This window comes from Melozone crissalis, unplaced genomic scaffold (assembly GCF_028551555.1).
Source record: "Melozone crissalis strain CALT ecotype California unplaced genomic scaffold, PUWL_Pcris_2 ptg000014l_1, whole genome shotgun sequence".
NCBI lineage: Eukaryota > Metazoa > Chordata > Aves > Passeriformes > Passerellidae > Melozone > Melozone crissalis.
Window position 1 is genome coordinate 3170983 of NW_026535792.1, and position 27690 is coordinate 3198672.

Sequence of the window (27690 nt, forward strand, 5' to 3'; positions counted from 1 at the left end):
CTTTGCATCTGCTGCCCATTCTTTGAAAGCATTGTTTGCAGGGGAGAGAATTGTGACAGTTTGTGCAAGTAAAAAACCATCTAATTCTGAAATCCAGCATCTCCAGCCTGATCCCAGCACTGGAGCTGGTGGCCACAGCTGTCCCTTTGCTCCTGCTCAGGTCGGTGTTTGTAAGGAATTCCTCACCTCCCAGGTGCTACAGGAACCTGAAGGGAGGCATGAAAGCAGCCCAGATATTTCACTGCTGCTGTTAGGAAGATGGAAACCTTCAGGGTTTCCCAGGGAATGGCCTGATTTGCTGCAGTGAAAACATCCAGTTTAAGGGTAATGAAACTTAAGAATAGGCTGCAGACAGATTTGGAATCTCATCATTGGTTTTGTCAGAATCACTTGGGCAGTGTTCCTCAGGGATGGTCCAACCCCCAGGGGCCAGTCCTGGTTCAAATACAGGGATTACAGAAGAGTTCCAGAGAACCCACCTTTTGATAAATCTGTTTAGTGATTGTGAGGAAAGATTTCCCCTGAAATATGTGAACTCTGGATCAGACTTCAAATCCCAGAATTCCCTTATACTTTAAGATTAGGCAGGTACTTATGAGCTTAGTTTAATAGTTCTATATTAACTAGTTTAAGAGGTAATCATATGGTGAGGCATCCATGTGTGGAAGAAAACCATCAATTAGAGAGATCCCAGGAATCCTATAAGAAAATATTCACTACTGGGCTTTTCTAAGGTTTCAATGTTTTGGGTGCATGCTCAGCCCCAGCCCATCTCACCACAAGGCAACTGTGAGTGCTCCTTCCACTGGACCATAACAGACTGGCCTCTTTTATTACACTCTGGGATAGCTTGCAGTGCACAGTCTAGCTAAAAAATATAGATATATGAGGAAGCAGAACTGTGTAACAAGGCTTTCCCTTGGTCTTCTGTTGTCTGCAAGCCTTTCTGTCTGACCCACAATGTCATGTTTCAAAGCCCTGCTTCATTAGGGTGGCGCCTGCAAGCTGCTGTTTAGGGTCTGTTAGCAGCCCCAGCATAAATCCCCACTTCCATGAGTTTATAATTCAGCAGTAAAACATTGCTCTAGGCTGGAACTTGGCATATAAAGTCTCTCAGGAACAATTGTGATTTCTCCCTCCTTTATTTTTGCATTTACTTATACACACACATGATTCAGTCAGGAGGTTTTTACTGTCCCCTTCCTGCATTTAAAAAGATTAAATGGCTGGGTTATTAATAGTTCAATTCTGACTACTGTGCTGGGCCAGTCCATGTATCTGCAGTTTACCAGCTCTATTTGATGGATGCAGGTCTCTGTTCCACAAACCTGCTCCAAGCTTAGTGCAAACAGCCCAATGTGGACCAGCAATGATTGTTTGGCTGTTAATTAACATGGGCTCCAGTGTTAATTAAAGCTGTGTCCAGGTCTGGGATGCTCTGGGCATGGTGTCCTGAGCTTGCTGCTGGCACAACTAAAACCCTGTGTTCCCTGGAAGAACATGGCAAGGGCTGAAACCATGAGACCATGCCTGACCTTGGCATGGTTTGATCTCAGCTCATGATCCTATACAGAGATATTGCTGGGAGATCTTCTGATGAGATAAAGATTTGGCTGAAATCATCCTCCCAGCTCAACTGTTTCCTCATCAATGAAATCAGTTATTTCCTCATGTTTCCCCTGGTTTTAATGAAATCAGTTATTTTTTCATGTTTTCCCTGGTTTACAGAAAGTTTTAGCATGGTAAAAGTAACTCAAGTTTACTGTTCCTAGAAATCACAAAAAAATTATATTTCAGCCTTATGGAAAATGTTATAGTAACTTCTATTTTTCTTCAACATTAGGATATTTTTATAGGCTATATAACATGTTTGTACTGTAAAATCCTGACAAATAAATAAGAGAGAACAGCAATTTCTAAATATATAATATAGACTGCAAAAGTTAAAAAGGAGATTTTACAAGAATGAAATGCTTTAAGTCTAAGTGGTTTTTTTTTTTCCCTTCCAGAACTTATTTTAGACATTTGTTTCTGATCTAGGTTTTGGTCACAGTTAAATCATATAATTTCCCACAATTCCCAGAAAAAGCTTGCTATGCACAGTATTTTTTTCCACACTTGTTCCGTGCACAGGTGTTTGCAAATTCAGGATATATTTCCATTAGCATATTGGACAGCAGTAATTCATCAGTGCAATGTCCTCATTACTATGGAATTGAGGCACTCCCTGGACCTTCTCATCTCTTTTCCAATTTCCTCCCACTTATATTTAATTTATAAAGGCAGCCCCAGGAAGATCAGTTCTCATTAGTATGAATATGATAGATAATACATGAGTGTTGCAGGAGGTTTGACCAGGTGCTAAGCAGGGCAGTGTGAGTGACTGGAAAGAGGCAGCAGGTACTTTCAAAGGCCCTGTATTGCTTTATAGCAGATTGAAATTTGGCTTTATTATTTTATCTTCTGCTGGGTTATAATCCCACCTCTTTGCTCTAAACCAAGAGGGTTTTAATTTCCTGTATGATTTTTTTCCCCCCTGAGAACACCGACTTTACACAAAAAGGCTCAATATGGTTTTTTCCATGCATTTTCTCTTTAATACATGAGGAATAAATGAAATTCTCTCTTCATTTACTCAGCATGGCATACATCCTAAAGACACTCAACAGCTGGTTCTGGTGGGAGAATATCTGGATGCCCATCAACTGCACATGGGCAGATTTTGTGGACCGTGAGGGACTCGTGTTTCCCAAACCCCATCAGCTGTACGCCACAATCCCGTACGCTTTCGTGCTGCTCATCATCCGCTTCTTCAGTGAGAGGTAAGAAACTGAAATGCAATTCATCCTCATTCATGCTGAAAATGAGGTATCTCTAGATCAATGTCATGTTTTATAAAGGAGGATTAGTTGGTGGTTTACTGGGAAGATCTAGTACAGACAACACAGCAGGTGAAAAATGGGAAAATATTTTCATTATTAGGTATGTGTGGCTGTGGTCCAATCCAGAAGAGAAATATTTCTATCTAGCTTTTCTAGAACAGCATTTGGATGCTTCTGATGATCTTCTTTCCATTCTAAACCATTTGGGCTTCCTTTTTCTCTTTCAGTGGAAGGCTAGAGAGATTTGTCCTCTCAACCAAACCTCTCGTTTGGTCCTGCACCAGAACATTCATGTGATATTGATAGACCCCAGGTGTCTCTCTTTGGCCAAGCTAAGCAGACTGGAGGGATCTCAAAGCTTCATGTGAACATTTTATGCAGATCTAGTAAAGCTGGTTGCTTTTTTTTCTCCTCTCTTTGGCACCAAAAAGTGAATTGCTTCTGCAGCTGGAATCTTGGGGGGCAGGCAGATGTTGGCTCCACAGAAAAAAGCTACAATCATATTAAGATTTGCCGTGTTTTGACTTATTTATTTATACCTTTTTTGCTTTACTTTCTTTTTTTTTTCCTCTAAAAGATGTGATTCGTAGGTTTTTATAATTATTTCAGGACAGAATGAGGAAATTTGGAATGTCGTAAGTTGGACAGACTTAAACCAGAAGCAGATAAGATCATTCATGCTGGAAATGAAAAGTAATTTGGATCATATGTTCATAACCATTGCCAGTGTGTCTCACTGCAGTGCTGAGGGTAATTAGCCCACACATCTGGCTGCAGTGAGTCTGGGGAAAGCTGACCACTGCTCTGAGCAATGAGGAATCCATGGCTGATAGAGCAGGAGGGAGGGGCTGTTCCTGAACACCCTGCCCAAGCAGGAAGGTGAAATCTTTGGAGCACTTTGCAGTGATTTGGGGTGGAAAAGGGAGGGAAAGAGAATCCATCAGTCTCAGGGAATGGCTGTGTGCCACAGGCTGGATCCAGCATTGATCTGTGCTGGTGGCCCAGTGAAGAAGGTGCCAAGTGACTTTGCCACTGGAGGAACTTGCCCAGCATCAGTCCCTGAGCTCACATGGGACAGCATCTGCTCTCCTTTCACTCAGCCCCAACACTCCTCTGATGACCACGAAAGTCAGGATGTTTCCTTGAGTTTAACAGCATCTCATGGCCACAAACTGCATTCCTTGGGTCTTCTTTATTGTATAACAGCTGATAAATTGTGGTTCCCTCTTGGGATTAGCTAGGGGAGATCCCTTTTTCTCAGTGCACTGGCAAATTCTATGGCAGATTAAATTGCATCTGATTTGTTTTCTTTGTATCATGGCATGAGAACAGCCAAGGTCTTGTAACTGTGTTGTATTTCTAAAGCTTTTCCTGCTGTGTTTTTTCAGATATGTTGCTATACCTTTAGCAAAAGCCTTGGGTATAAAGAATGTAAGACGTGTGAAGCCACAGCCTAATCCTGTGCTAGAGAGTTATTTCCGGGAGTGCTCAAGACAACCATCCCAAGTAAGGATTCTCATTCTTCCAAACTCATTTTACTTTTGGAAAATCCCACTCTTACTGTTTCAATCAGCTCTCAGCAATGACATCATGGGATGAGTTCCAGCTGATTGACAGATGACTTAATTTATTTGGGTTTTTGTTGCTGTTCTGCTGACAAGGGTATATGGCATCCGAAACAGAAAATACATTTAAGATGTTTAATTTTCTGGCACGCTGTTCTAGGCTAGATTGTTAATAATATTTCCAGTGAAGATTAGTGTTCCATCTTTAACTCATTCTGCCTGGAGAAAGCTTCAGCTGATGTCTGTTGTTGGAAAGCAGGATTGTATTTACTGCAGGAATGCTGGCACGGAAGCCTTTTGATCTGTTATGTTACTGCATACTTAATCCTGGCTTATGTGAGAAAGAAAAGCAATCCTTCTATTACCCTGCTGTTTGTTTTTAAAATTGAACAAGGAAAAAAGACTAGCCAATGCTTGACACCTCCAAAAATGAGGCCATTGATTTTTTTTATGGGAGGCAGGTACTTTGCTGTGAGTGCTGCCTCAGGAAGTTCCCTTACCTGACTACAGTTCCCAAACAATTGCAGTTTTCCTACACTGGTTTTGAAAAGAAATATTTGCTTTCTAGTAATGAGGGATTTTGATAATTATTGATAGCGGAACTTGGCATTCTATCCCTAACTCTGCTATTCTTTTATTGTGTCTTTTGCCTGATAACATCAGGAATAAATGCATGGGTGTTCACACACGAGCTCCTCTCTCTCTGGGCAAGTATCCCAATCTCAGTTTCATTCCTTCCTTCTGCTTGAGTACAGCTGGACACTTGATTTCTGGAAGGAAGCACAGCATTTTTAGAGTCCTCAGAGCATGGGAAAGATTCAAGCTGCCTCGTTCAGGTGTCCAGCCTGGGGGCCAGTGTGCCTGGGAAAGGCTGGCTGGCAGCTGAGGGCACGTGGGCTCTGCTCTATGGACACAGAGTCGCTATTCCTGCGTGGCAACTGGAGAGCTGGGAGCCAGCAGGGTGGGCTGGACACGGTGGCTGTTTGCACTCCAGCCCTCCCTGGCAGATCAGGTGCCTTTTCTCACATTCCAGAGGTTTCCCTGAGGGTAGGAGACTCCCTGGACTGGCCTCACCTCGGTGGAGGCAGCTGCTGCCACCCACTGTTTGCATACTTCCCTTGGGAGCAAAGAACTTCCCCAGAGATGAGCCAAACACTCTCCTTGCTCCTGAGGCAGCCCTGGGAGGTCAAACCACACTTCTGCACTTGGGGATGGAGGAGAGGGAGGAAGGCCACGGGCTGCTGCATGTGGGGCACTGAGCTCCCCAAAGTGCAGGAGTGTCACTGCCTTGTGCTGGGCACGTGCTGGCCTGGCCACCGTGGGAGCTCAGGGGATGCAGGGACCCCAGTGTGGCACCCCCATGGCCATGTGCAGTTCTAGGCCCTGATCCACCCCCAGTTTAGTTCTGCTGTTGGAGGGGGGCACTCTGCACCTTGCTCAGGAGGATAGATTGACTTTGAAAACTGAGGATTTGAGAACAGAGCTCAGGTCACTTTAATTCCAGGCCACTTCTCATCTGTGAGATTCATAGATAAACAAATTTTAATATTTATGGTTAGGTAAGATATTAGGTGCCATGTCCACGTCTGTTCAATCATGGCACCTCCCCCTCCAGCCTAAGCTCTCATCTAAGAGTAAAAGTTCTATCTCTGAAACTCTCAGGAGTGACCAGAAAGACAATAGCAGTGTTTGTGAATCTGTTCATTTCGTGCCTGCATTATTTACATGAAAAAAAAATCCAGGGTTTCTGTGGGCATTACTCAAAAATACCCTCCTGTGCATATTTAATATTGGTAATATTTTTAAATTAAGACCTTGCAACAGTGGGAAGCTGCTCTGTGAAGTACAAAATAAATGAAAATTACATTGGGGTGCATCTCCTGTTAACACTGTTCCATTTCTTGCAGTCAGAGATCAAAGGCCTTGCCAAGAAGTGCAACTGCACCGTCCACTTGGTGGAGAAATGGTTCAGGAGGCGGCGAAACCTGGAGATCCCAACCGTGCTCCGGAAATTCCAGGAGGCTTTGTAAGGAAAGACAATGCCTTTGGTTATCACTGCTGTCCTCTTCTGGAAGAAAATTATTGAGGTCCCCCCTTTCCAGAAGGCTGGGTCTGCCTGATGGGGCTTTTGGTTTCTGAATGCACAAAGTTGAAATTATTTAGTAGCAGTTCTCCAAATGATGGTTAAAAGTTTAGGTCAACTGTTTCTCCTGGGGAAAAAAAAAACAACCTTAAAATATTTTACGGGTTTTTTCCTTGTGGAATAATGGATTTGTAGGCTCCTGGTACAACATGTAAGATGAAAACAGGCAGAGAATATGAAAATATTTTCCTGTCTGCCAGTAATCATAGGGGAACAACAATGCTTACCCTGGGGTAAGTTTGTACCCATGCTGTCATTTTGGGATGCTGTCATGTGTACCAAAGTCAGTTCCAGAGCAGGAATTGTGGCATCCAGACTGAAGGACAGGTGCCACAACTTGATCATGGGATACTGTGTGAAACAGAAACTCAGAGTCCCTGCTGAGAGTGGGCCAGTGAGCAGCTTTGAGTGACAGTAATGAATATGTAAGAAGTTTCAAAACCTCCTGCATATGATTTTTCACTGATGTGTGAGAACTTCCTCATACCTAAACACTTTAAGTGTGATCTAAAATCTCACACAAATTGCAAATCCCCAAATGGGCACAGCTCATCCCTTTTGGGCACTGACATGAGCTGTACCAGTGTAAAACACTTTCAAATGCTCTGTGTATTTGGCTTTGCATTAGCCTAATTACATTTGCAAAACTTCACCTGATTATAATATTGAACCTCTGTAACTGTAGATCAGTTTAAGGCATGAGGGTTAAAAGTACAGCACAGAGCTTAAAGTTAAGTACTTTATCAAGATTATTTCCAGTGTTAATCAATGTGATGATGATGATTTAGTGGTGTCCTCAGTCAGATATAAATCCAGATGATAGACAGAGGTGTGTCTCTTTGAAGTCTGAGCTGAGTAAACTCTCCTGCCATGGTTTATGTCTGCTGTTGTTTTGGGGATCAGTTAGTTTGGTTCCAGAAGTGACAATAAGATTTCCTGCTCTTGCTAAAAGACCTGCCTGCCATGTGTGCCAGTCTCTAGTAACACACAGCTAAAGACTGAAATTCCAACTTGCTTGGCAGCTTGAGCGAGAATGAAGCAAGCAGGTTTCTCTTGTGCAATTTTGTGAACCTTGCTCTGCTCTTTGTCAGTGAATTTAATTGAATATAATTCTCTAGGCAAAAAAATGAGGAACAGAGTTATTCCACTCTAATAGTCAGTGTTATGAGCGTTATGAAATTTTTTGAAAGCCTGCAATCTCCAGGATCTTTTTTCTGAATCACAAGGAAAATCTGATGAGCCAGATCTAAACCATACTTATGCTATTAGTGCTCCCAGTTAAGCAACCCTGGGGTTTGGAAAGCCCTTTGCATGAAACTTCACTGCCTTGTAAGATTTACCAGCCTTTAACTTCCCCTACCAAGTTCCTTTTTGTTACATTCACTTCAAGAGAAAAGATTCCTGAAGTTAAACCAGAAAATCCTCTTGCACCGTTCTTGTTCAGTGCTCTCTCTGGTGGCCAGGATCAGAGTTTAAGAGGCACTTGAGTAAAATTTGGCAAATTTGGATGAGTTTTACTTCATGTTTTATTCACCAAATTCATAAAGAAGCTGGGCTCAGTGCAAAATGAGGCAGTGCTCTGGCAGCCTTGCACACAGAATGAGTTCATCTGAAGTGCTGTTTATGGCCAAATGCATTCAATATATAAAATATATAATAGGCCTGGGGACTAATGGCACAGTCTTGTAGGTACTCTGTTCTTTGGATCCTATTCAGAAAACCCCACTTGCACTTTACAACCAACACAGAATCAATTCTGCCATATCCACTGGCCACTCACACCTTGTTTGCAATGGGAGGCATGAGGGCACAAGCAGCTGCTGTGTGAAGTCTGTCCTGTGCCAGTGTTGTGTTTTCCAGCACCTCTTGGTTAACTCTGAGCCAGGTATTCCTTGTGGGCTCCACTCTGCAATTTCCACCATGTCCCTCTGTGCTTCTCCTGTTCATGCAGTGCTTGTTGTGTAGTGTTATTTTCAAATCATCTGAGGGAAGATAGTTTAAAGTTGAGAAGAAAAACAGTTGTTTATCACATGTGTATCAAGTGGCAATTTTATAATTATTTTCATTATTTTCCTGACTTCTTTCTCAGGTGTGAGACAATTTATTTTGTCTCACCTCCAACATCCCACATCCTCATTTTTGTTTGTTGTTTTTCTCATAAAACACTGTCTCAGCCTTTGAAAAATCTCATTCTTTCTCCTGGAATATCATCTTCCAGGGGATGTGGGGCTCAGAAAGTAAGGGCTGTTTTTACCACACAGGTTCTCCTCCTCTTCTCTCATTTGGCACTTCATTAAAGCTTGCCAAAGACTCCAATGTCATTTTCTACATCTCTCAATCCACTGGTACGGTGTTCTTGTGGTGCTTTCTCCTTTTTGAGTTGTCTGGGAGTTGCTTGCTTCTCTCCTCTGGAATACTCTGGTTCTAGAAGTTCTCAGCAGCTCTGGGGCCCTGTGCCTGTCCCTGTGTCACAGCCTTCCTTTGCTGTGAAGTCCTGCACTGTTTCCTACTGGACTTGCAGAGCTGCTCAGGGGAAAGGTCAGGCTTGGCCTGCCCAGGGGAAGAGTGGAAAGGAAGGAGTTTTCCATCACCTGTCGAGGTGGGAGTGGGAATGCTTGGGCTGAGGCTGCAGCCACACCCAGTGCTAGGGACAATGCCTCCCACACGGGCTCCAGAGTCATCAGCACTCCGACAGCAGCCTGCTCTGCCACCCGAGAGCAGCAGCACACTTCACTGAGATGCTCAAGAGCTTTTTCCCTTTGCTGAGTTAGCAAGCTGATGGTGCAAAGCTGGAAGGTTTATCTGCCTTGCTGGATATCCATTTAATCTACAAAAAGCTTAGATCAGGCTAAATTCTGGCACACCTAGTCAAAGATGAGGTTATAGTTAATTGAGACCTTGTAGCAAGATTTAGACTAACCCAGTAGATTCTAATAATTCATAAGGCTCTCCTGTTGTCAGCAATTGGTGTTGAGAGAGATGAAGTGAATGAACCCAGGAAAAGGTTTCTGTTCTCAAACATTAATTTTTAGGGGATTTATTACGCTTTTTGTGGTCATTCTCTTGATCAGTTCAAGCCTGGCTGGAAAATTACCGCTATCATGACAATTCAAATATCTGTATTGTGATAATGTAAAAGAATTTCCTTATTTAGCAGTGAATCAAACCTTAAATATTTAAGTGCTAATAATTCAAATACAGTTAATATGTGTCTATCCTTAACATTGAGTGTGAGGCCACATTTATGTGAAGATTGTTTGTGATGTACAATGATCTGTACTAACTGTGGCTCAGGACAATATCTTTACAAAATATAATGGTTTGTTCCTATTTTTTCATTTCAATTTTGCAGCTGGCGATTTTCATTCTATCTGACATCCTCCGTTGTTGGATTTATATTTCTGTATGATGTAAGTTAACTTTTTGAAAGATTGATACTTTATTTAAACAAAATAATTTCTAGATTTTCTTGAATCGCATTGAAAGACTGTGAATTCAATGGCTCTGTGGGATCAGATCTTTGCCGTATGTAATCTGGATGATGGGCTGCATTATGCACTGAGATTTAATTTTTAAGTTAAACTTTAGACCTTCTATGACAAAGGAATTTATGAGTAATCAGTGTTTTTAAGGCAAGCTTGAAGAAGTCACGCAGATGGTTTTACAACATGCCTTGTTAACACCTACAAATGCATCACATGGCCATGTTTTCCTCAGAGGACGCCATAAACTTTTTTTGGCAGCACTTTTGGTGGTCACAGCTATTTACTGAGGTGTTGCTGCTGAGTCAGAAGTTTGGAATAGCAGAGATTGGTGCTTGTGAGCCCTGCCTGGGGTGTCATTAGTGCTTCCCCAGGCAGCGGAACAGATCCCGGCGTGTCTCTGCTCATCTGGCCCTTGTCCCCAAACACTGCTTCTCATCCTCATCCCCTGCTCTGTGTGACTGGTAAACACAGCACATCTAATCACTGTGGCAACATATCTTGAGTAATTGCAGTAATAAAACACACACCCACTGCTTTGGATGATGAAATTGTGAACTGGAACGTTTCAGGTGTCCTGAAGAGAAGCCAAAAAGCTGGGAACAATATAATAAATCTGAGCTGCAAGCTCCCTTTAGAAATTGGTGGAGAACAGTTATCAAGATTACAGCTTCTTAACCTGCTCCACTTAGAGAGAGTTTAAGTAGTGAAGATTTTGAGTTAAGGTGATAATTGTTGCTGGGCTGAGCAGTGTCTGACTGAGGTGTCTTCCCCAGAAACCCTGGTTTTACGACATCTGGCAGACGTGGGTTGGTTATCCGTTTCAGGTGAGTTTTTTGGCACCGGCCCAGTGGCCTCCAGGCATTCCAGGTATTTCCCCATTGGAAGGGATAATTTACAGGGGCCTTTTCCCTCCACACGGGCACCACCCACAGAGGTGTGGCACCAAATCCTGCCCTTTTCGGGAAGTGCTGCCGACTGCTGCGGGACTTCCCTGGGATCTGCCTGTGCTGCAAGTTCCCCCTGCAGCCCCCACCCCGGGACACCAGTTACTCACTGCAGATGTTATCAGTGCTCCCAGATTGGGTGCAGAACCCCTGCACTGCTCCAGGCCCCACCGTGCTTCAAGGCACTCTTATTGAAATAACTCTGCCCCATCCCGCTGCCTTCCTATTCCTGTCCTAGGCAGGGGCCAGGAATACAAATAATCCTGCCTCCAGCTGAGCTTTCCCAGCTCCTGCTACGCACCTGGGAAATGTACTGACCCAAGGGAGCAGCCCAGCTCTGCTCCCCCCTGGGCAGATCCATAGGATTTAAACATAAATAATTGACATTTCAGTCTATTATGTTAATTGTTCGCCAAAACCGAGGGGGTTTATTTGCAGTTGTTTGTAATTAAATGCAGAAGGATTCGGCATGTAGTTCTGTGACAGAAACATGGAGAAAAAGCATGCTAAAATCCAGAGGTGGGGGAGGAACTGTGGGAATTGAGAGTTTGGGCTGAGCAAAGGTTAACGTACTTGGCTCTCAGAACATCCTTCTTAATGAAGCCCAGGACAGGAATTTAATTTAGCCTAATTTTTTAAGCAAGAATCACCAGAGGAGCAGAAGTCAGGAAAGGAAAAAAGAAGTAATCTCACTTGACATCTACTTTTTCCTGTTCTCAGAGTTCACTGTGTTTTTCCTCATCACAGACCTTGCTGCCATCCCAGTACTGGTACTACATGGCCGAGATCGGCTTTTACTGGTCTCTCATATTTACCCTTGGCATTGACATCAAGCGGAAGGCAAGTGCTTGTGCCTGTCGGTGCTTGGTGAGCGGGGAACGGGAGCGGCAGCGCCTGGAGCGGGTTTGGCGCAGCCACGGGAGGGCAGCATCGCCCCGCACAGCCCCGGAGCCCCGCACAGCCCGGGGGGCTGCCCGGCCAGGGACCCCCAGGGGCTGGCATTCACCTCGATTTCCCTCTGTCCCCCCCAGGATTTCAAGGCCCACGTCGTTCATCACCTGGCAGCCATCGGGCTGATGAGCGGCTCTTGGTGCGGCAATTACGTGCGGCTTGGAACTCTGGTGATGTTCGTGCACGACACGGCCGATTTCTGGCTCGAGGTAACCCTGCTGTCCAGCTGGTTGGATTTTTTTTAATTATTATTTTTTTTCTGTCCTGAGTTTTTTTGGTTTTGGTGTCAGCGACATTTTAATCTTTCTGCCACGAGTTTCATATGATCCCTTCCTATCCCTGCAGAGACACAGCTTGGCAGATTTGTAACTTGTAAGATAAAAAAGAGCTTCTAGATAATTTAAGCTGATACTTTGTTACACAATACATTACGAGAAAGAAGCAGAAGAGAATTTCCTCAGAACAGAACAGGGACTGGAAATAAAGCTGCTTCCCTGGGTTATTCGTGTTTCACTGATAAAATTAGACCAGGTTGTCACTGAGGCTGGAAAAGACCTCTGACATCAAGTCTAACCTGTATCAGGTATTTTCTGGCAGAAGAAAAGTTTATTCTCCTGGACTGAAGGGAAAGTCCCATCCCTGCACAAAATATCAGTGGCAGTGTTTAAGAAGTGTCCTGCTCTGCACAGAGCACTGTGATCAGAGTGGCTTCTGGGCTTTTTGGAAGACACACACAGTGTTTCTTCACTAGAATTACCCTGAGTTTGTAACACCAGGTTTGAGGGCACAGTTTCATCACCTCCTTTGGTGGCAGTGCCAGTGTAAGCAGCCCTTGTGGGCTGTTGTGTGCCACTGTCCATTTAATTTCTGTTCCTGATTATCTTACTGTATCAGAACAACTAATTGTGGGGTTGTGCACTTGGGATTGGTCCAGATTAAACAGGTTTTCTTGCTGGTTTACTTTTAATCCTGAATTGCTCCTAGGTCCAATTAACTCTGTGGCCTTACAAAGAGTTGAGTTGACAACTGGTAGGACAGCACTTGGATGGAAACTGGAGTTGAGTACCAGAACAATTTAATCCAGCCCTGCCACTCAAAAGGAGGAGGAAAAGAAAGGAAGTTAATCAAGCTGCTGTTTAAAACTTAGGCTTGGCACCTGCAGCTTTGCTCCCACTTTGCCCAGGGTGGTTCCTAATGGAGCAGGGGGAGCTGGACAGTTCATTTAGGGGAGAAGCAGCACTTAGAGCCCTTATTAGTGGGATAGAGACCAGCACTGAGATCTCCTGCTCTCAAAAAGGAGAAGCCAGGAGCTGAATCAGGCCCTGAGCAGGGTCAGTAACAGGCATGTCCCAAACACCTGCATTTCAGGGGTCTCCTGAATGTGCAGGTGTAGCAGCAGCTTCTCTTGGGATTCAGTCTGTTTGGAATCTGGTGGAAAAATGAGGAATTATCTCTGTTCTAAAGAGCACTTTGTGTTTCCATGACACTTTATATTCTGGTCTGAGTGCTGTTCTTTAGGCCTTTGATGCAAAGTCCTTTCCTTCAAGATAAAAAGAGAAATGTAAACAAAGAATCTGGTCTGATGGTGCTTTATTAGGTATCAGTAAAATGATTGCTTTACATGTCAAACTGGGAAGAAATACTCTTCCTGCCTAGGTGGAAGATGAGTCTTTATTTATGAAAACACAGAATTTATTTCAGAGAATATTTATAATATGTTTGGGGATTTTTATCCACTGCAGGCAGCCAAAATGTTTAATTATGCTCGCTGGGAGAAAACTTGCAACATACTGTTCATCATCTTCTCTATTGCATTCTTCATCACCAGGATGATCCTGTTCCCCTTCTGGTAAGCAAGATTTAATCCAGTCCCAGGCTTTTGCTTCACTCTCACTCCCCCTGAAAGTTTAGTGCTGGTTCTGATGGAAAAAGGAAAGGAATGGACTGGACTTGAAAATTCTGTTAGTGAGAAAATTGACAAAAACTGCCGTTTTCTTTAAAAATTATTATGTAAAAATAATTTTAAATGAGCCTCTTTAAATAAAAGCTTTTATGTGTTATGTAACTTGCTTTGTAAATAGCAGTTAAATGCTACTAGCCCCTGCATTTTCAAGGGGACTGAGCTCCTTAACTAAGAGAAATCCTTTTCCCTTTCATTCCACCCTTTCTGCTGTAGTTGCAAAGTCAGAGTACATGACTCTAGTTCATTTTTTAGAGCCTTCTTTCTGCTACCCAGTCCTTGGGTAGTGCCTCACCTCACTCACATGAGGAGCCCTCAGAGAAGTTTAGGTGAACCAATTAATTTATGAAGTCAGCACAAATAAATCTTAACTTGCTAAATACTTGCATGCCTTTGGAGTGCTATGATTTAATCTGCTTTGGAGTATCCACATGGGTGCTTAACATGTTTATCTTTTAAAAAGTGTTTAATGTGTTTCACATTCACAGCTCTAATTTGCCCCTCCCTGCACATGGACAAACCCTTAGAGACTCAGGCTGGTTAAATTAATAGTTCTGAACATTGATCAACATAAGGCTTTAATTTCCTGTAGTATTTTCTTTCAGAAATGCTGATGTCTTTTACTTTATTGTTGTTTTTTTAATTAACTGTACAAGCGATCTGCAATCATTTTGCTTCACTGAGTTTCTTGTTCTTCAGTTCTTGAGCTTGGAAGTGAAACACGATGAGATTAAAGGGACTCAAAGAGCCCCAAATAATACAGAAGTAGTGAAGTCTGAAGATGGACAAAACATATGTTAATTAACAAAAAGCCCTGTTGCAAAGCCTCTAGGATTTTCTCTGGAGTGTGGATTTCAGATTAGAGAGAATTTGCACTAAAAAAGGCATAGGCAGGCTCTGAGCTGCACAGTATCTAGACCACACAGAGATGGAGATCTGAAAAACAGGGATTTTTTCTAGCCTCACTTAGAGTACTTCCATGCCAGACTCAAATTTCTCATCTTCTGAAGTCTGTATTTCAACAGAGATGCATAATCTAGTTAAGGCAGGGCTTGTTAATTAATCTACCATCTTTGCAGAGCTTTTTAATAATAATCAGCTTGGAATATGAGATTAGAAATAAGTGTAAATAGCATAAGGAAGAGATCTTGCACCATAACAATAATCTTTGTTTTTCAGGATTCTTCGTGCCACACTATATCTGCCTACCTACTACTCCACCACTCCTGTCATAGCATATTTTTTATTCAATGGGATGCTATTAACCCTCCAAGGCTTGCATTTATATTGGGGTTACTTAATTTTCAAAATTTTGAAAAGGTTCGTTTTCCTAAAGGTAAGAAATTTTTTTCTTCAGAAAAATAGGTGAAATATCAAACAGATGCCAATACCTCCAATTGATTCACTTGGAATTTTATTGTTATCCTGAGTTTTTAAGTCAGAATGTCTGATAGGGATCTGCAGAGCAGGGAGATGTTTAAATGTGCTTTGCACCTCTCATTGTCACACCCAATGTCTTGGTTGGAATACAAAGACTTCAGCTAGAACGAGGTACTTTGCCTGTATTTGATGTTTTTTACCAATAGTAAATGAGAAATGAGCTGTCCCAAAACCTGAAGCCCTAAAATGGTCCAGAACTCCTCAGGAATTCCTGTGTTCTGAGTGAAAGCAATCTTTTGTCACTGGGCTTTGTAGGAACTTACCAAAAAAGAAGTGAGTGAGTGATAAGAGCTTTGACTACAATTTTTCTGCAGTATTTGAATTTCTTCAGATTTGCCTAAATCTGAGGTCACCTAAACTTGAGCACTGGTTTTGGATCACAAAAACCAAATGAAGCATATCTGGTATTATATTATGACTCAATGAAATAGTGTCATATTCAGCTGGAGCAGAGGAACAGTGCAAGTCTGGTCTGCCTAATCTGCTTTTACCTTGTAGAGAAAACTCACATGGGAAAAATCTCTGGACAAAACTGCCGTTTATGTCTCATTTGATTGCCTGAAGTAGTGACATTTTCACAAGGTCTTGTGCCATGAAATGTGCAGGGTAGATAAAATATTTATCAAAAAGCATTTAAGGGAAGGACTCTGGAGAATGTCTCTAGGATTTGGCACAAGTATTGACAGATATATTTTTCTAGTTAAGATGAAATTTTAGTTGTGCTGTTGAAATTTTTTTTTTTCTGAGGCTCAAGAAACAAAAACTTAATTAAACTGACTGTCCTTTTATCTGAAGCAGTTCAGGCTGTGAAGCATCTTTAGGAAATAGAAATATTCCTTTCTCCCTGTGTTTAATTGTTGAGTGCTAACAGGAACCATCCTGTAATTATTGGATTTTTGGATTCCATCAAATCTTACACAAACACACAGCTGGGTGTCATAGAGAGACCCAACATCTGCCCTAGAAGTTACAAATTCAACCCTTGTAAGATGGCAAACAGCAGCACAGAAGGGACAAATCTGTGGAGGAAATGGTTTGTGTTGCTGTGCCTCTAAAACAAGATTTTATGTTCCCTTAGACACTGAGAATTTTGTATTTCTTGTGTCTCATTTACCTCTGCTTGAATAATTACTACATTGTTTCTGGCATAGGTGTAAAGTGCTTTACTTCTTGCTTTCTTTTGTGATTTTGGCCTTGTCTCTGTGCTGTTCTTGCTCCCTGTGCTCAACCCCTCTTCAGAATGGAGAGACATCCCTGTGCCTCCCAGCTGAGGAAGAGGAAGGCTGGGCAGAGCTCTCCATCCACACTGACTGAGGTTCACAGAAGGTGTCAGATGCAGGGGTGAGCAGGACATTGCCAGGCCAGCTATATAAGGCCACCCTGCCCTGCCTGCTCTGTGCCTTTGTAAGGGGCAGAAATGTTTTATTTTGAGATAAGAGCTTTGCTGTGTTCGTCACTGCTAAAAAATGGGAAAGCACCAAGCCTGCATCCCTACCACGGATTTTTGATTCCTTATACAGCTCTCTGAGAAGATGGTTTCCAAATAACATTTTTACAGTGGTAGCAGCAGCAGCCTGGGCCCTTTTCAGTCTGGATGACTTCAGCTGGCTTGCATGTGCAGCCTGTTTTCCATAGCAGTGGCAAACTTGGCTGTGAAAGCAGCCAGTGCCTCCAGAGCTGGAAAGGCAATGTTGAAAAGAATGGTGTTGGCAAGGAGGGTTTTTATACCAACATCTTTGTTACAGACAGGCTGCACACAAATAGCTGCTGCTATTTTAGGGAAATACCAGTAGACCATCATTCTGGTGTTAGTAGGGGTTTGTTTCTCTGCCCAAGACTAGCTGTTTTCTGAATGAAAACTTAGCAATTTCTGATATTTTTCTTGAAGCAACAGTTAGCTACTTCAGATGGAAAAATGAAGTCATGGTGTAACTGGGAATAGAGACTTCTGTTGTTTAACTGAAGGCAGCTCTGAGCATAGAAGGGTGTAAGGAAGTTTTTCAGTGCCCTCTTGTGCCTCAGTCCTGGAGTTTTGGGGTCACTGCACCCTCGAGAGTTGATGGCTTCTTCCATGCTTTCCTCTTGCCCATGAGGAGAAGATTTTCATTGAGAGTGGCTGGTCAGAAGCTCTTCATCTCAGCTGTCACCTCCCCCTGCACTGACCGAGGGGACAGTTGCCCTCAGCCCTCTGGGACAGCTGCTCAGCCAACTGACTTGCTTCAGCAAAAAAGAGCTTGGACTAAAAGTCTTGTGGTTTTCCTCCTCCCAAATACTGCAGTGAGAGATGGCTGAAAATGAGGGAAAAGGAAAAAAGGGAGATGATCTTCTGCCATCCCTCTGTGTCCTGTTTTCCCAGCCATGGGACTCTGCCCAGGGACTGGTGGCACAGAGCAGCACTGGTGGCCTCCAGGCTCAGGGGACTTGTGCCACCTTTCCCTTGGTGCCCTGGGAATGCCCTAAAAATGGGGAGTTCTCCATCCACAAGCTCAGCTGTAATCAGCTACTTCACATTAGGAAACTTCTAATTTTCCATAGGGGTAAACTTGAGGGTTCAGAATTTTTTTTCTTTATTTTTTCCCTCTGGAAAATAGAAATGTTCCCTAAATGTCCTTTCTCATGTGACATTTGGGACCTTGTGTATGAGTAAGGCCTGTAAGCAAAGCCCTTTGAGGTCAGACCTGTAGCCATGTACCAGTTCTGCTTTGGGAGGAAGGAGGGCATTCTTCAGTGTAATTTCTTTTCAAGTTAGGTCAGGCAATTGCAATGTTTGCTGCTGGCTGCCATCTTGATGTCCAAGGCCGTTTGTTGCTAGGAAACTCCGTGTGTTTCTGTAATATTGTTCAATTACATGGTTAAATTACCCACTTGTATCAAGTTTCAAGCACCACTGAAACATGTCTAGTCATCATGTCTGCACATATGAGAATATTTTAGGAAAATTGAAAAAGCATATAGAGAAGTATGTACATATGCACTGATTTAAAACATCTCGCCAGGAAAATCCCGTGGAGATTAAACATTTTATTTCCAAGGTCAGAAAAAGGGAGTGAATGGCAGCAGCTTATAGCCACATTATTATGGCAAATTAAGACGTAAAATATATGTTAAACCCATTACACACTGAGTTAAGGTTTTGAGACTATGGTGCTTTAAATCTTGAAAAATGTGTAAGTTGTAGGAAATGGGCATGATGTCCACATGTCTCAGATACTTCAGGGCTGATGCAAAGTCCATCAGTGGAGGGTAATGGCAGGTTTCTAACAGACTGTAATGTGTCCAGGAATAGGTTTTCCTGCTCTTGTAATTGTTTTGCCACCATCAGACCACCTTCAGGGAAGGCAGTGAGCTGCTCACTAATGGCTGCTGTTATTTGGGAGTCCTCAGCAGCAGTTTCCTTGGATTCACTGTGCTTTTTTCCTCTTCCTGAAGCAGAAAACACCCTGCACTGCAGTAGATCAGGATTTTGGACTTGTCACTCTTTTAAAACCTCTCCATGTTCAATATTCCTTTGGCATTTTGTGCTTGGTAAGCTTTTTAAAGACTGCTTGAGTGTATCCTTGTCCATGGTTTGTTCAGTCCTTATTTGGCCCAAATTCCCAAGGCAACAGTGAGAGTTAGTGTTCAATGAATGACTAAAAACAGAGTAGGGGAAACTGAAAATGATAAGAAAATACTATTTTGGGTTGAAATGAGAGCTGTGAAGTGCTTGTTATGATACTTCTGCTGTTCCTAGCCATCATTTTTCTACTGCAGCATTTTTCCTCTTACTTTTTTATGCTTGATCTGCTGGCATCAAACAAATGGAAATTTAATGAGAATTAGCACATTCAGTGAGAAGTAATTTCCTTTAGAAAATTGCCATACTACAGGAGTTAAACAGAGGACAGGGCTTATTTCCTAACCTAGTGGCACATAAGATTTTGTTTTCTTGTGTGTTTTGTCAGGCCTGTGCTGCCCAGTGGCTGTTGGGGTGCTGGTAAAACACACCTAGAGGTGCACTTGCCTTAATTCCATGTGGCTGTTTTGAAAGGAGCAATACATTTTAGAGGATATTGATAATCTAGTGAGTTACATTTTCATGACTGGGACTGGGAAGTTGTGGAAAAGCTTTTCCTGGATATTTTTTTGTTCCCTTCCCTGGGAAGTGCCAGTTCTGCTCTGGAGTTTGAGCTCTGTCATTGGAGAGTTGGCACAAACATAAGAAAGTTTGAACTAGATTAATAGGGGTTGCTTTTTCTCCATTTTAGAGGAAAACAGGTTGTGGGGAAGCTGGATTTTTTGGTTCTCAACAGATGAATATTTATAGCAGATTTTCTCATGAGGGTGGCTTACCAGAGGAACAAAATAGGCCAAATGAAAGCTTTCCCTCTTAGACATGAAAACCAGTCAATCTGTTGAGCCTTCCCAGTTGGTTGAAATGATTGCCCTGGGGACATGAGCTGTTTAATAGCCTGGAGATGGGAGTTAGCCAGCCAGGCCAGCAGCGTGGAGGCTCGTGCCCCAGTAAAGGGAAATTACTTCCTGCTATGACTTTCTTTCATCTGCATATTTCCCATTCTGCTGCAGCAATCTAGTTAAACCCAAAGCCTGGCTGCAAGTCTCACTTGATGGTGCCAAACTGATCCAGGGGAGGAGGATGGGAGGCAGGCAGAAGGAGCATGGAGGAGTTTGGGGGTTGCTGGATGGTATTTACAGTGGTAGGCAAAGAGCAGAGGAGCCCTGGAGTCAAGGCTGCCCCACACATGGGTGTTGTCAAAGTGCAGCCCAACAGAGCCTGTGAAAGAGGAAAAGCCACCAGCTCTTCTCCACTGTGCCAATCCAAGATCACTCTTTGGTCTCTGGGGCCTCAACCAGTTTTCCTGGCACTGGGAGGTAAAAGGCAGATTTCTGTTTAGATCTTTACATTTACTCCAGATTCTGAACAGGGTCAGCAGCTGAGCAGTGACTTCCAGAGGTGTGTTCTATATGCTTAGTGGACTGTGTGTTACACCACACACTAAAATATGCTTCTCAGGTTTCAATACAGCAGCAATGTTCTTTGCTGGATTTTTTAAATTATTTTTTATAAACTCTGCTTATATGCCCATAATTCCACAACATTTTTCACTTGAACATTATATAAAAATCAGGTAAAGCTTCAAAAACCTGGGTTAAAGGCTGTTATGATGATTGTGGAGGGATGAACTAATGAGAAACCACAGAAAATAAATTGTGGGCATTTGGGTGTGATAGATGGGTGGTGAAGGTATGCTGGGGTGGGAGCACTGGGGCAGAGTACCCTTGCACAGCCCTGCTGTGCACACACAGGACTGTGCAGGAGCAGCCCCAGTCCCCAGGCCAGGCTCCAGCAAACTGGGGGTGTGGATGCTCCCTTTGCCTCACGTTGGCCGAGCCATAAACAGCTCTGGTGTGCTGCAATAAAATCCTGCTCCTTCCAAAGCTGCTGAGCTGCACTCCAGTAGGAGCTGCAGATGACCAGTGCCTCTAAGAATAGCAAGCCAAGCCTCCCTGCAGTCCTGAGGCTTCCTGGCCTGGCCATGCCCAAGGGTTGGTGCAGGGCCAGGCTCTCAGCTGGTAGGAATGAGCCCGGCTCGATGGGGTTGTGTCACTTTTCACCAGCAATCGATCTGGCCAAACAAGCACCCCCGCCCCTCTCTGCGTGTTCCCTGGCACAGGGCAGCTCCACTTCTACTAAATCCCCCATCCAAATGGTTCTTTTGATGTGCAAGTTCCTAACTCAGAGGGAAGACAAATGTTGGTAAAGTTTTTGCTCTAAAATTAATTGCTTTACCTTGCTGTTCACAGAAGGGCATTTGCTGACGGATTTTCTGGCTTCTCATTTTAACTGCTTGTATCTTTTAATTTTCTAGCAGGATCTTTATGAAATGTTCCATTTCTTGCTAGTTTTATATATACACCTATATAAAAATTATATATGTGTAATAGTGTGCATATGTATTTATTTTTTCAATTGCCAAAAATCAATTCACAGAGCGAACCCTGAGTCTTTACAGAACTTTTGATGCCTTCATTTACTATTTTTAATATATTCTGCAGAGATTTGAATTGTGACTGTGTTATGAGGTGAATAATTCTTATATTTTCAGAGGGAGTTACTGAACTGCAATCTGGTGAATCAATTTTAAAAAAGATTGAAATAAAGCTAGTTAATTATAGGATAATATCAATTGAGAAAATTGTTCTGTCTTGTATTTAAAGAAAATGTTTCCCTAGGAGGACCTAGGAGTGCTCCAAAATCATAATTCCATGGCAAGAAGGGAGGAAATGCTTTAAAGAAGCAGTTTGTCCTCTGTAACACAATTGCAGTGAGTGTTGATCAGGCACGGGACACTGCAGATTCCCCTTTGCAGGAAGCCCATGGGAGTCTGAGCAGGCAGGGATGGGTGTGCAGCAGCTCCAGGCTGGGATTTGTCTTGTGTAACTTAGGCCTGGCCATTTCCAGGGTCCCTCTGTAACCAGTGGAGGAAGAGGGGGGTCCCCACCTCTGTATATTTGGCTCAGTAAGGAAACTGCATCAACTTTGTTCACTGGGTGCCACTGAAAGTGTTCCATACCCAGCCTTGATACCAGGGTGGTTACAAGGACTGGGTGGATTTTAAGTATTGCAATTTCAACATAGGAAAAAAACCATTACTTGTTAGGTATGCCACTGAAAATGAGGTTGATGTTTAAGTATGGATATAAAGTTTAGATGCATCACAACAGGAGTGGAATGGTCTCTGAGGACACAGGGAAATGTCCCTGCTGGACAGAAGTCCTGTCACACACCTGTGTGTTGTGGTCTCAGTCCGCAGTGCTACAAGGCTTCTGCAGGGATACTCCTTAGCAGCTGTGTTGTTTCAAAACACTAATTGAGTGCAGTATCATACCTCACTGAGAACAGCACGAGTGTCTGATCAGCTGTTTTGCAGCCAAAACAGCATTTCTAAGGAGTAAAAGTGCATGTTCTGATAAAAGTTCATACCACTGAACTCCTTGGCTTAAAGCAAGTTCTGTCCTAGGGTAAAAAAAAGTTCACTACAGAGAACAGCATCAAATGCCTATTGCACTGTTCTTTGTTTCTTTGCCAACTGTGGATTTAAAACTGGAATAATTCAGAAAGCAGTGGGACATTATGAGTCACCCGGTACCTCCTGGGCCTTTGACATTATCGCAAAGCCCCGCAGGCCGCGTGCGAGGTTCACTCAGTGCATTTCAATAACTCAGCCAGCAGACTCTGAGCAGCACAGAGCCTGATTAGCTGCAAACAATGCCTTGGTTCTTCAGAGCACTCAGGGCACTCAGCCCCAGCTCCAGGTGTGCTGTGCTCAGGGACACCACCAGCCACGTTTTCGTGGGGTTAAATTTATCCCGTCAGTCAAAATCAGGGACGTGTTCAAGTAGAAACATTTAGTTTTATAAAGTTATTCTTTCCAATAATTGTGGAATTAGTGGAACTTTTAATTTTTTACAAGTCTTCTTTGAGTTCCCTCTGAAAACTGTCAGTGGAAAGCTTGGGGACTGGATATTACATAGAAGAGATAGATCAAATAAGAGGACTTTTTACCACAAGATGTCCAATACAATTAACTTAGAGAGTCTGCATCTTCATTTTAAACTGCAGAAAGCAAAATCCAACTGTGCATCTTCCATGGAAGATAAACATTATTTATGTTGCCTAGTGTGTATGAGCTGAAAAGGGAAATGTATTTTCCAATAAAATCTTCCAGGCTGGAAATACAGAAGAGTTTGCTAGAGTCCAAATGTATATTGCTTAGTCTCAATAGGAAAGTAAAGACTTATTAAGTCATATGTCAGCTGAGTTGAATTATTGATGTTGAATTCAACATGTTGAACTCAGAGATCCATCAACTTTATAGTATTATTTGTTAGAAAAGTACCCCCTTCTATCTATTTGGACTGACTTTTTATAATCTCTCTTGTTTATTATCTCTTTTATTTGAGGCAGTGGTTGCTGACCTGACTAATAGCTTTCATCTTTGTACTTCAAGCTGTTTCCATATGTGCAGGTGCTGTGGAATTTACTGTCTTTACATTGAAAAATCAAGATCTAGTCAATGTGTTTGTGGATGTTCAAATGAAAATATTTTTAAGGTAGATTTAAGGTATAAGCTTCTCATTTTAATAGAAGATACATTTAAGAGTCAGAAAATTCCAACTAAATGTTAAGAATAAGTATTTGAAAGTCCAGAAATCAGAATTTCACCAGATTAGAAAACAAAATTCTGCAATCAGCTCTGAATTGCTTTGACACGTCAGTACTTGGTAGGAGAAATCCAGTTAACTTTGTGGATGTAATCTATGCTTAGCCCAAAAAATTAATTGGTGCTAGTCTTGTCCAGTTTTGGCCAAATTGAAATCTTCTGATGCTGCTGAGAAGCCTGGAGTCAGTGTTGATCCCACCAGGTGAGTTAGGCCTGGACCATCTCCCACCACTCACATGGACACAGCTGGAATCATGGAATGGTTTGGGTTGGAAAGGACCTTAAAGCCCATCCCAGCCCACCACTGCCATGGGCAGGGACACCTTCCACTGTCCCAGGCTGCTCCCAGCCTGTCCTGGCTTTGGACACTTCCAGAGATCCCTCTGGGCACCTGTGCCAGGCCTCCCCATCCTCCCAGGAACTGACATTTGCCAGCAAGGGCCATTCCCCTTCTGAGAAAGCAGAGGCACGTTGCTAAGGTTTCCTCTCTGTTTGTAGGATCAATCTGCATTTCTATAGTTTATTTTTGCCTTTTTAAATACTGCCTGGCACTGTCTTTGCCTCTGCTCATACACTTTGCACTTGAACTACCCTGCTGTGGCAGATAGGGAGCCCTGGCTGCAGTGTGACCAACTTTGCTTCGAGGGCCCTTTACTGTTCATCTAGTGCTGATGGCTTCAATGACACATGTTCTAACAGCAGTGAAATGCAAGAAGCCAAAACTACCTTAACAAATACGGTTCATTTAACTAAAAGAGGCAGACTGAGCAGCAGGTGGAAGGGTTAAACAAAAGGAAAAAAAGAGTATAAAAGTTTGTAGCTTTGGCTTCACTACAAATGGCTCTCTTGCAGACTTTATAGCATTAGTGTTGCTTCTCATAAACCTTGAAACCATTCATCCATTTAGAAAGATGAAATTGGTTAGTCATCCAGAACAGAAAATGTACACATCCATTTTGTCTGTTACCCAAAACCAGCTGAAGTATAAGAAATGCATTTGATGCCATTAAACTAAAGCATTGAGTATTAATGATGGCCTCAGCTGTGGTATTTACGGTTTGCCAGCTCTTGTGTTCCTGATAGTGTATTCATCTGCTGCTGCTCAGGGACAGTCAGAGAGAGCCTTTGAGCTGGAAAACATGAGTAAAATATATGATGTGAGGGGCTCAGAGAAAACATCTTGGTATTAAAGCGGGGGAAATCCTACAAATGTTACAACTTTTGTTATTATTAGAAGGTCAAAGTTAAGAGGCACAAACTTCACTTAGGATATCCTAATATATTTATAATGGTCTGTTAAACAGTTTGCAAAGACAGGTTTGTTTGGATTTCCAGTTACAGATGAAGCTATTGCTATTTCAAGTTCTGTCACTTAAACAAGCCAGACAAAAATGGCCAGACTCTCCTAAAGCAGGAATTTGTAGAGGCACTTGGTCAGGAAGCAAGTTTATTTTTACAAAATCTAATAAAAATTAGATTTAATTTAGCAGCATTTTTTCTTGATTAATATCAGAATTTCAGAAGTAACACTCTTTCCCAGAATTAAGAAAATTTGCAGTGATTACTTCAGAATATGAAGAAATTTAATTCTGCTGCTTTGAAATCTGTAAGATGTTCTCTCAAAGGCAGGGATTTGCAGTGAGCTGGAAAAAAATATGACATGTTTTTTAATTACTACATATAGTGCCTTTAATCAGAGCATCCAGCTTGACAGCATTAAAAGTGGGAAGGCAACTCTGAGATTCCAGTTCCATACTGGAAATGCCAGCTCATTCCTATAGGAAACAGGAATCAATATCACAATCTGGCCATCATTCAAAGCAGAGCAGTTTGCCAGCTGTTCTTAAGCACATGCCTGAGCACCAGCAACTTGTGTGCAGCGCAAGGAGGGACTCCAAATGAAATACCACAAACTTCCCTGACATTATTCCCAGGGAGTCCCAAAGTGCTGCTCCTGTCACTGCCCACAGTGCAGCCTCAGGGAGATGAGAGCACTTCCAGGGTGTGCAGTGGATTTGGCATCAGACACTGCTTAGGATTAGTTTGCTTTTCTTTCTGAAACATTTCTGGTGGCAGAAAAGCAACAATCTTCCCTCCACCCCCTCAGCATTTGTCTTTTACTGCAGATACAAATGGCAAAAATACCAGGAGGGAGTGAGGTGATCTGAAAGAGCCAGAACCTCATAAATTGTGTGGGAAAGGCTGTCTTGCCTTTTCTCTAACTGATGGCATGCCAAGTTTATTTTACAGTATTTACAGTAAGATTTGTTTGTTTTGATACCCTTTGTAAGTTGTTAGGGAAAAAGCAAAAGAAAATCTCCAGGAAGTTTATAGTTTGTGATGAGCCAGAGCTCAGTCTTTAATTTGCTTTCTAGCCCTCTACTTTTACTAGGAGCGTAATATATGAAGGGATATGAGATTGCAATTGGATGAGTTATTACTGGGCTGTTATTTATTTTCTCTGTAAGAATTTGGTGCTTCAGAAAGACCTCAGAGCAGCACGCTAAGGAAGTGGAATTGTTGGTTCATTCCAAGAGCAGATACAGGAGGGGCAGGAACAGCCCTGGTTTCTCCTCTCTGTGTCACTGCTCTGACCTTGGCACATCCCAGGGAGCACAAGCAGCCTCTGCCTGTGTAGCTGAGGTGCAGATGGATGGCATGAGAGCAGATTTCTCCATGCTGGAGTGGTCCCTGTATGGCTGTGCAGGCAGGGGATTGTCTGTGCTGAATTCCTGCCAGCTCCAGCACAGGCTTGGGAGGCAGAGCTGTGTCATGAGGAGAAGCCCCAGCATCCTGCAGTACAAAGAGACACAAAAAGTGGTGCCTGTTCTCAGGAATTAGGAAGGAGGAAGTGTTTTCTGGATGTACAACATCTCTCTCTAGAGCATCCTATCCTGAGTCTGTGGAGCAGGTCACCTACTGGTGTGGAAAGTCCTCCAGGCAGGTGTTGCTCTTGTGAGCTTGTTGCACTGAAGGGAAAATAGGAGTGTTTGGGTTTAATGCTGAAGCCTCGATCGCTTGAAACAGACTTCTGAAGACATTTTAGGGCATTGGGTTATGGCAGGAGTTGAGAAATAAGAAACTAATGGTGTGGGTTTTTATGTGCCATGACAAACAGCACAGCATGGTCTCACCTCTCCCTGAAACACGGGGTAGATGTGATGACTTTTCTCTCTGTGGTGGAAATATTCACTGTTTCCATTTTTGACTGTCTGAGATGAAGCATGACTGCCAAATGCTAGGAGCTGTCCCTATGGAGCTGGGGAGGGATTTTCCTGAGGGCATTTTCCTGCCTTGCTGACCCCTTCCATCCCTGCTCCTGGAGCTGCCATTCTCCCCTGGGCACTTCCCTCAGCAGGGTGATGGACCCAAAATGCACAACAGCTGTACAGACACAGCCTCCCCCATGCCAGTGTTCATGTGCTGTGTATACCACTGAGCAGGAAAGAGCATTTTAGGGTCAGCAAGTGTCTTTGAGCAAAGCTGGTGCCAGGAGATGCTGGCACAACTCATCACTGTTTAGTTTACACCTGTCAGAAGCAGGCAGCCTCTCAGCTCCTGTGTTTGGGTGAGTGTATTCATCATATTTAGCTTTTAAACAATATTCTTTTCATCTTCCCTGCACTTCACAGCTGTTAATTAATCCCACAGCACCCAGGGATTAATGGCCACACTTTACAGGGAAAAGCAGAAATGAACAAGAAGAGGTCAAGTGGCTGGGCTGAGGTCATGGAAACAGTTTTGTCTAAAGAACATTTGGTTCTGCAGAATGAAAGTGCTGCTAATTGATCTCCCCTTGGATGTCAGCCTCCATTTTGGGGGCAGGGTGTGTTTCTGGGGGGCAGTAAAATATGTTCACAGTGCTTTCTTCTCCCTAGGACTTGAAAGATGATCGGAGTGATGAAGAGGAGGAAGATTCTCTTACAGACACTGAAGAGGAGTCCACAAAGAGTGGTACCAAGAACAGCAGTGGGTCAGGCAAACACCTCCTGAGCAGCAGTCACCACTAGCCCTGTCCTGCCTCACCTCCTGCAGCGATTCCTGCTCTGGTTTCAGCCCAACCTACAGGACAGGATTTAAGTCAAAAGGCTTGTG

General features: G+C 43.0%; 1 protein-coding gene across 1 annotated transcript; it reads left to right on the forward strand.

The window, feature by feature from the left end:
* The first annotated feature begins 2640 nt into the window (after positions 1-2640).
* Positions 2641-27690, forward strand: CERS3 (ceramide synthase 3). The gene is made up of 10 exons (XM_054272849.1): positions 2641-2822; positions 4271-4388; positions 6355-6473; positions 9943-10000; positions 10849-10899; positions 11767-11859; positions 12051-12179; positions 13713-13819; positions 15110-15266; positions 27474-27690. Exons 1-10 carry the CDS (start codon positions 2641-2643, stop codon positions 27603-27605), a joined length of 1146 nt encoding a protein of 381 aa, XP_054128824.1. The 3' UTR covers positions 27606-27690.

Bases quoted from the DNA above. Each gene is read 5' to 3' on its own strand.
- CERS3 (XM_054272849.1), top strand. From the start codon at position 2,641: ATGGCATACATCCTAAAGACACTCAACAGCTGGTTCTGGTGGGAGAAT. The intron at 6,474-9,942 runs GTAAGGAAAGAC...TCAATTTTGCAG, and splicing joins CGGAAATTCCAGGAGGCTTT to CTGGCGATTTTCATTCTATC. The intron at 15,267-27,473 runs GTAAGAAATTTT...TCTTCTCCCTAG, and splicing joins AAAGGTTCGTTTTCCTAAAG to GACTTGAAAGATGATCGGAG.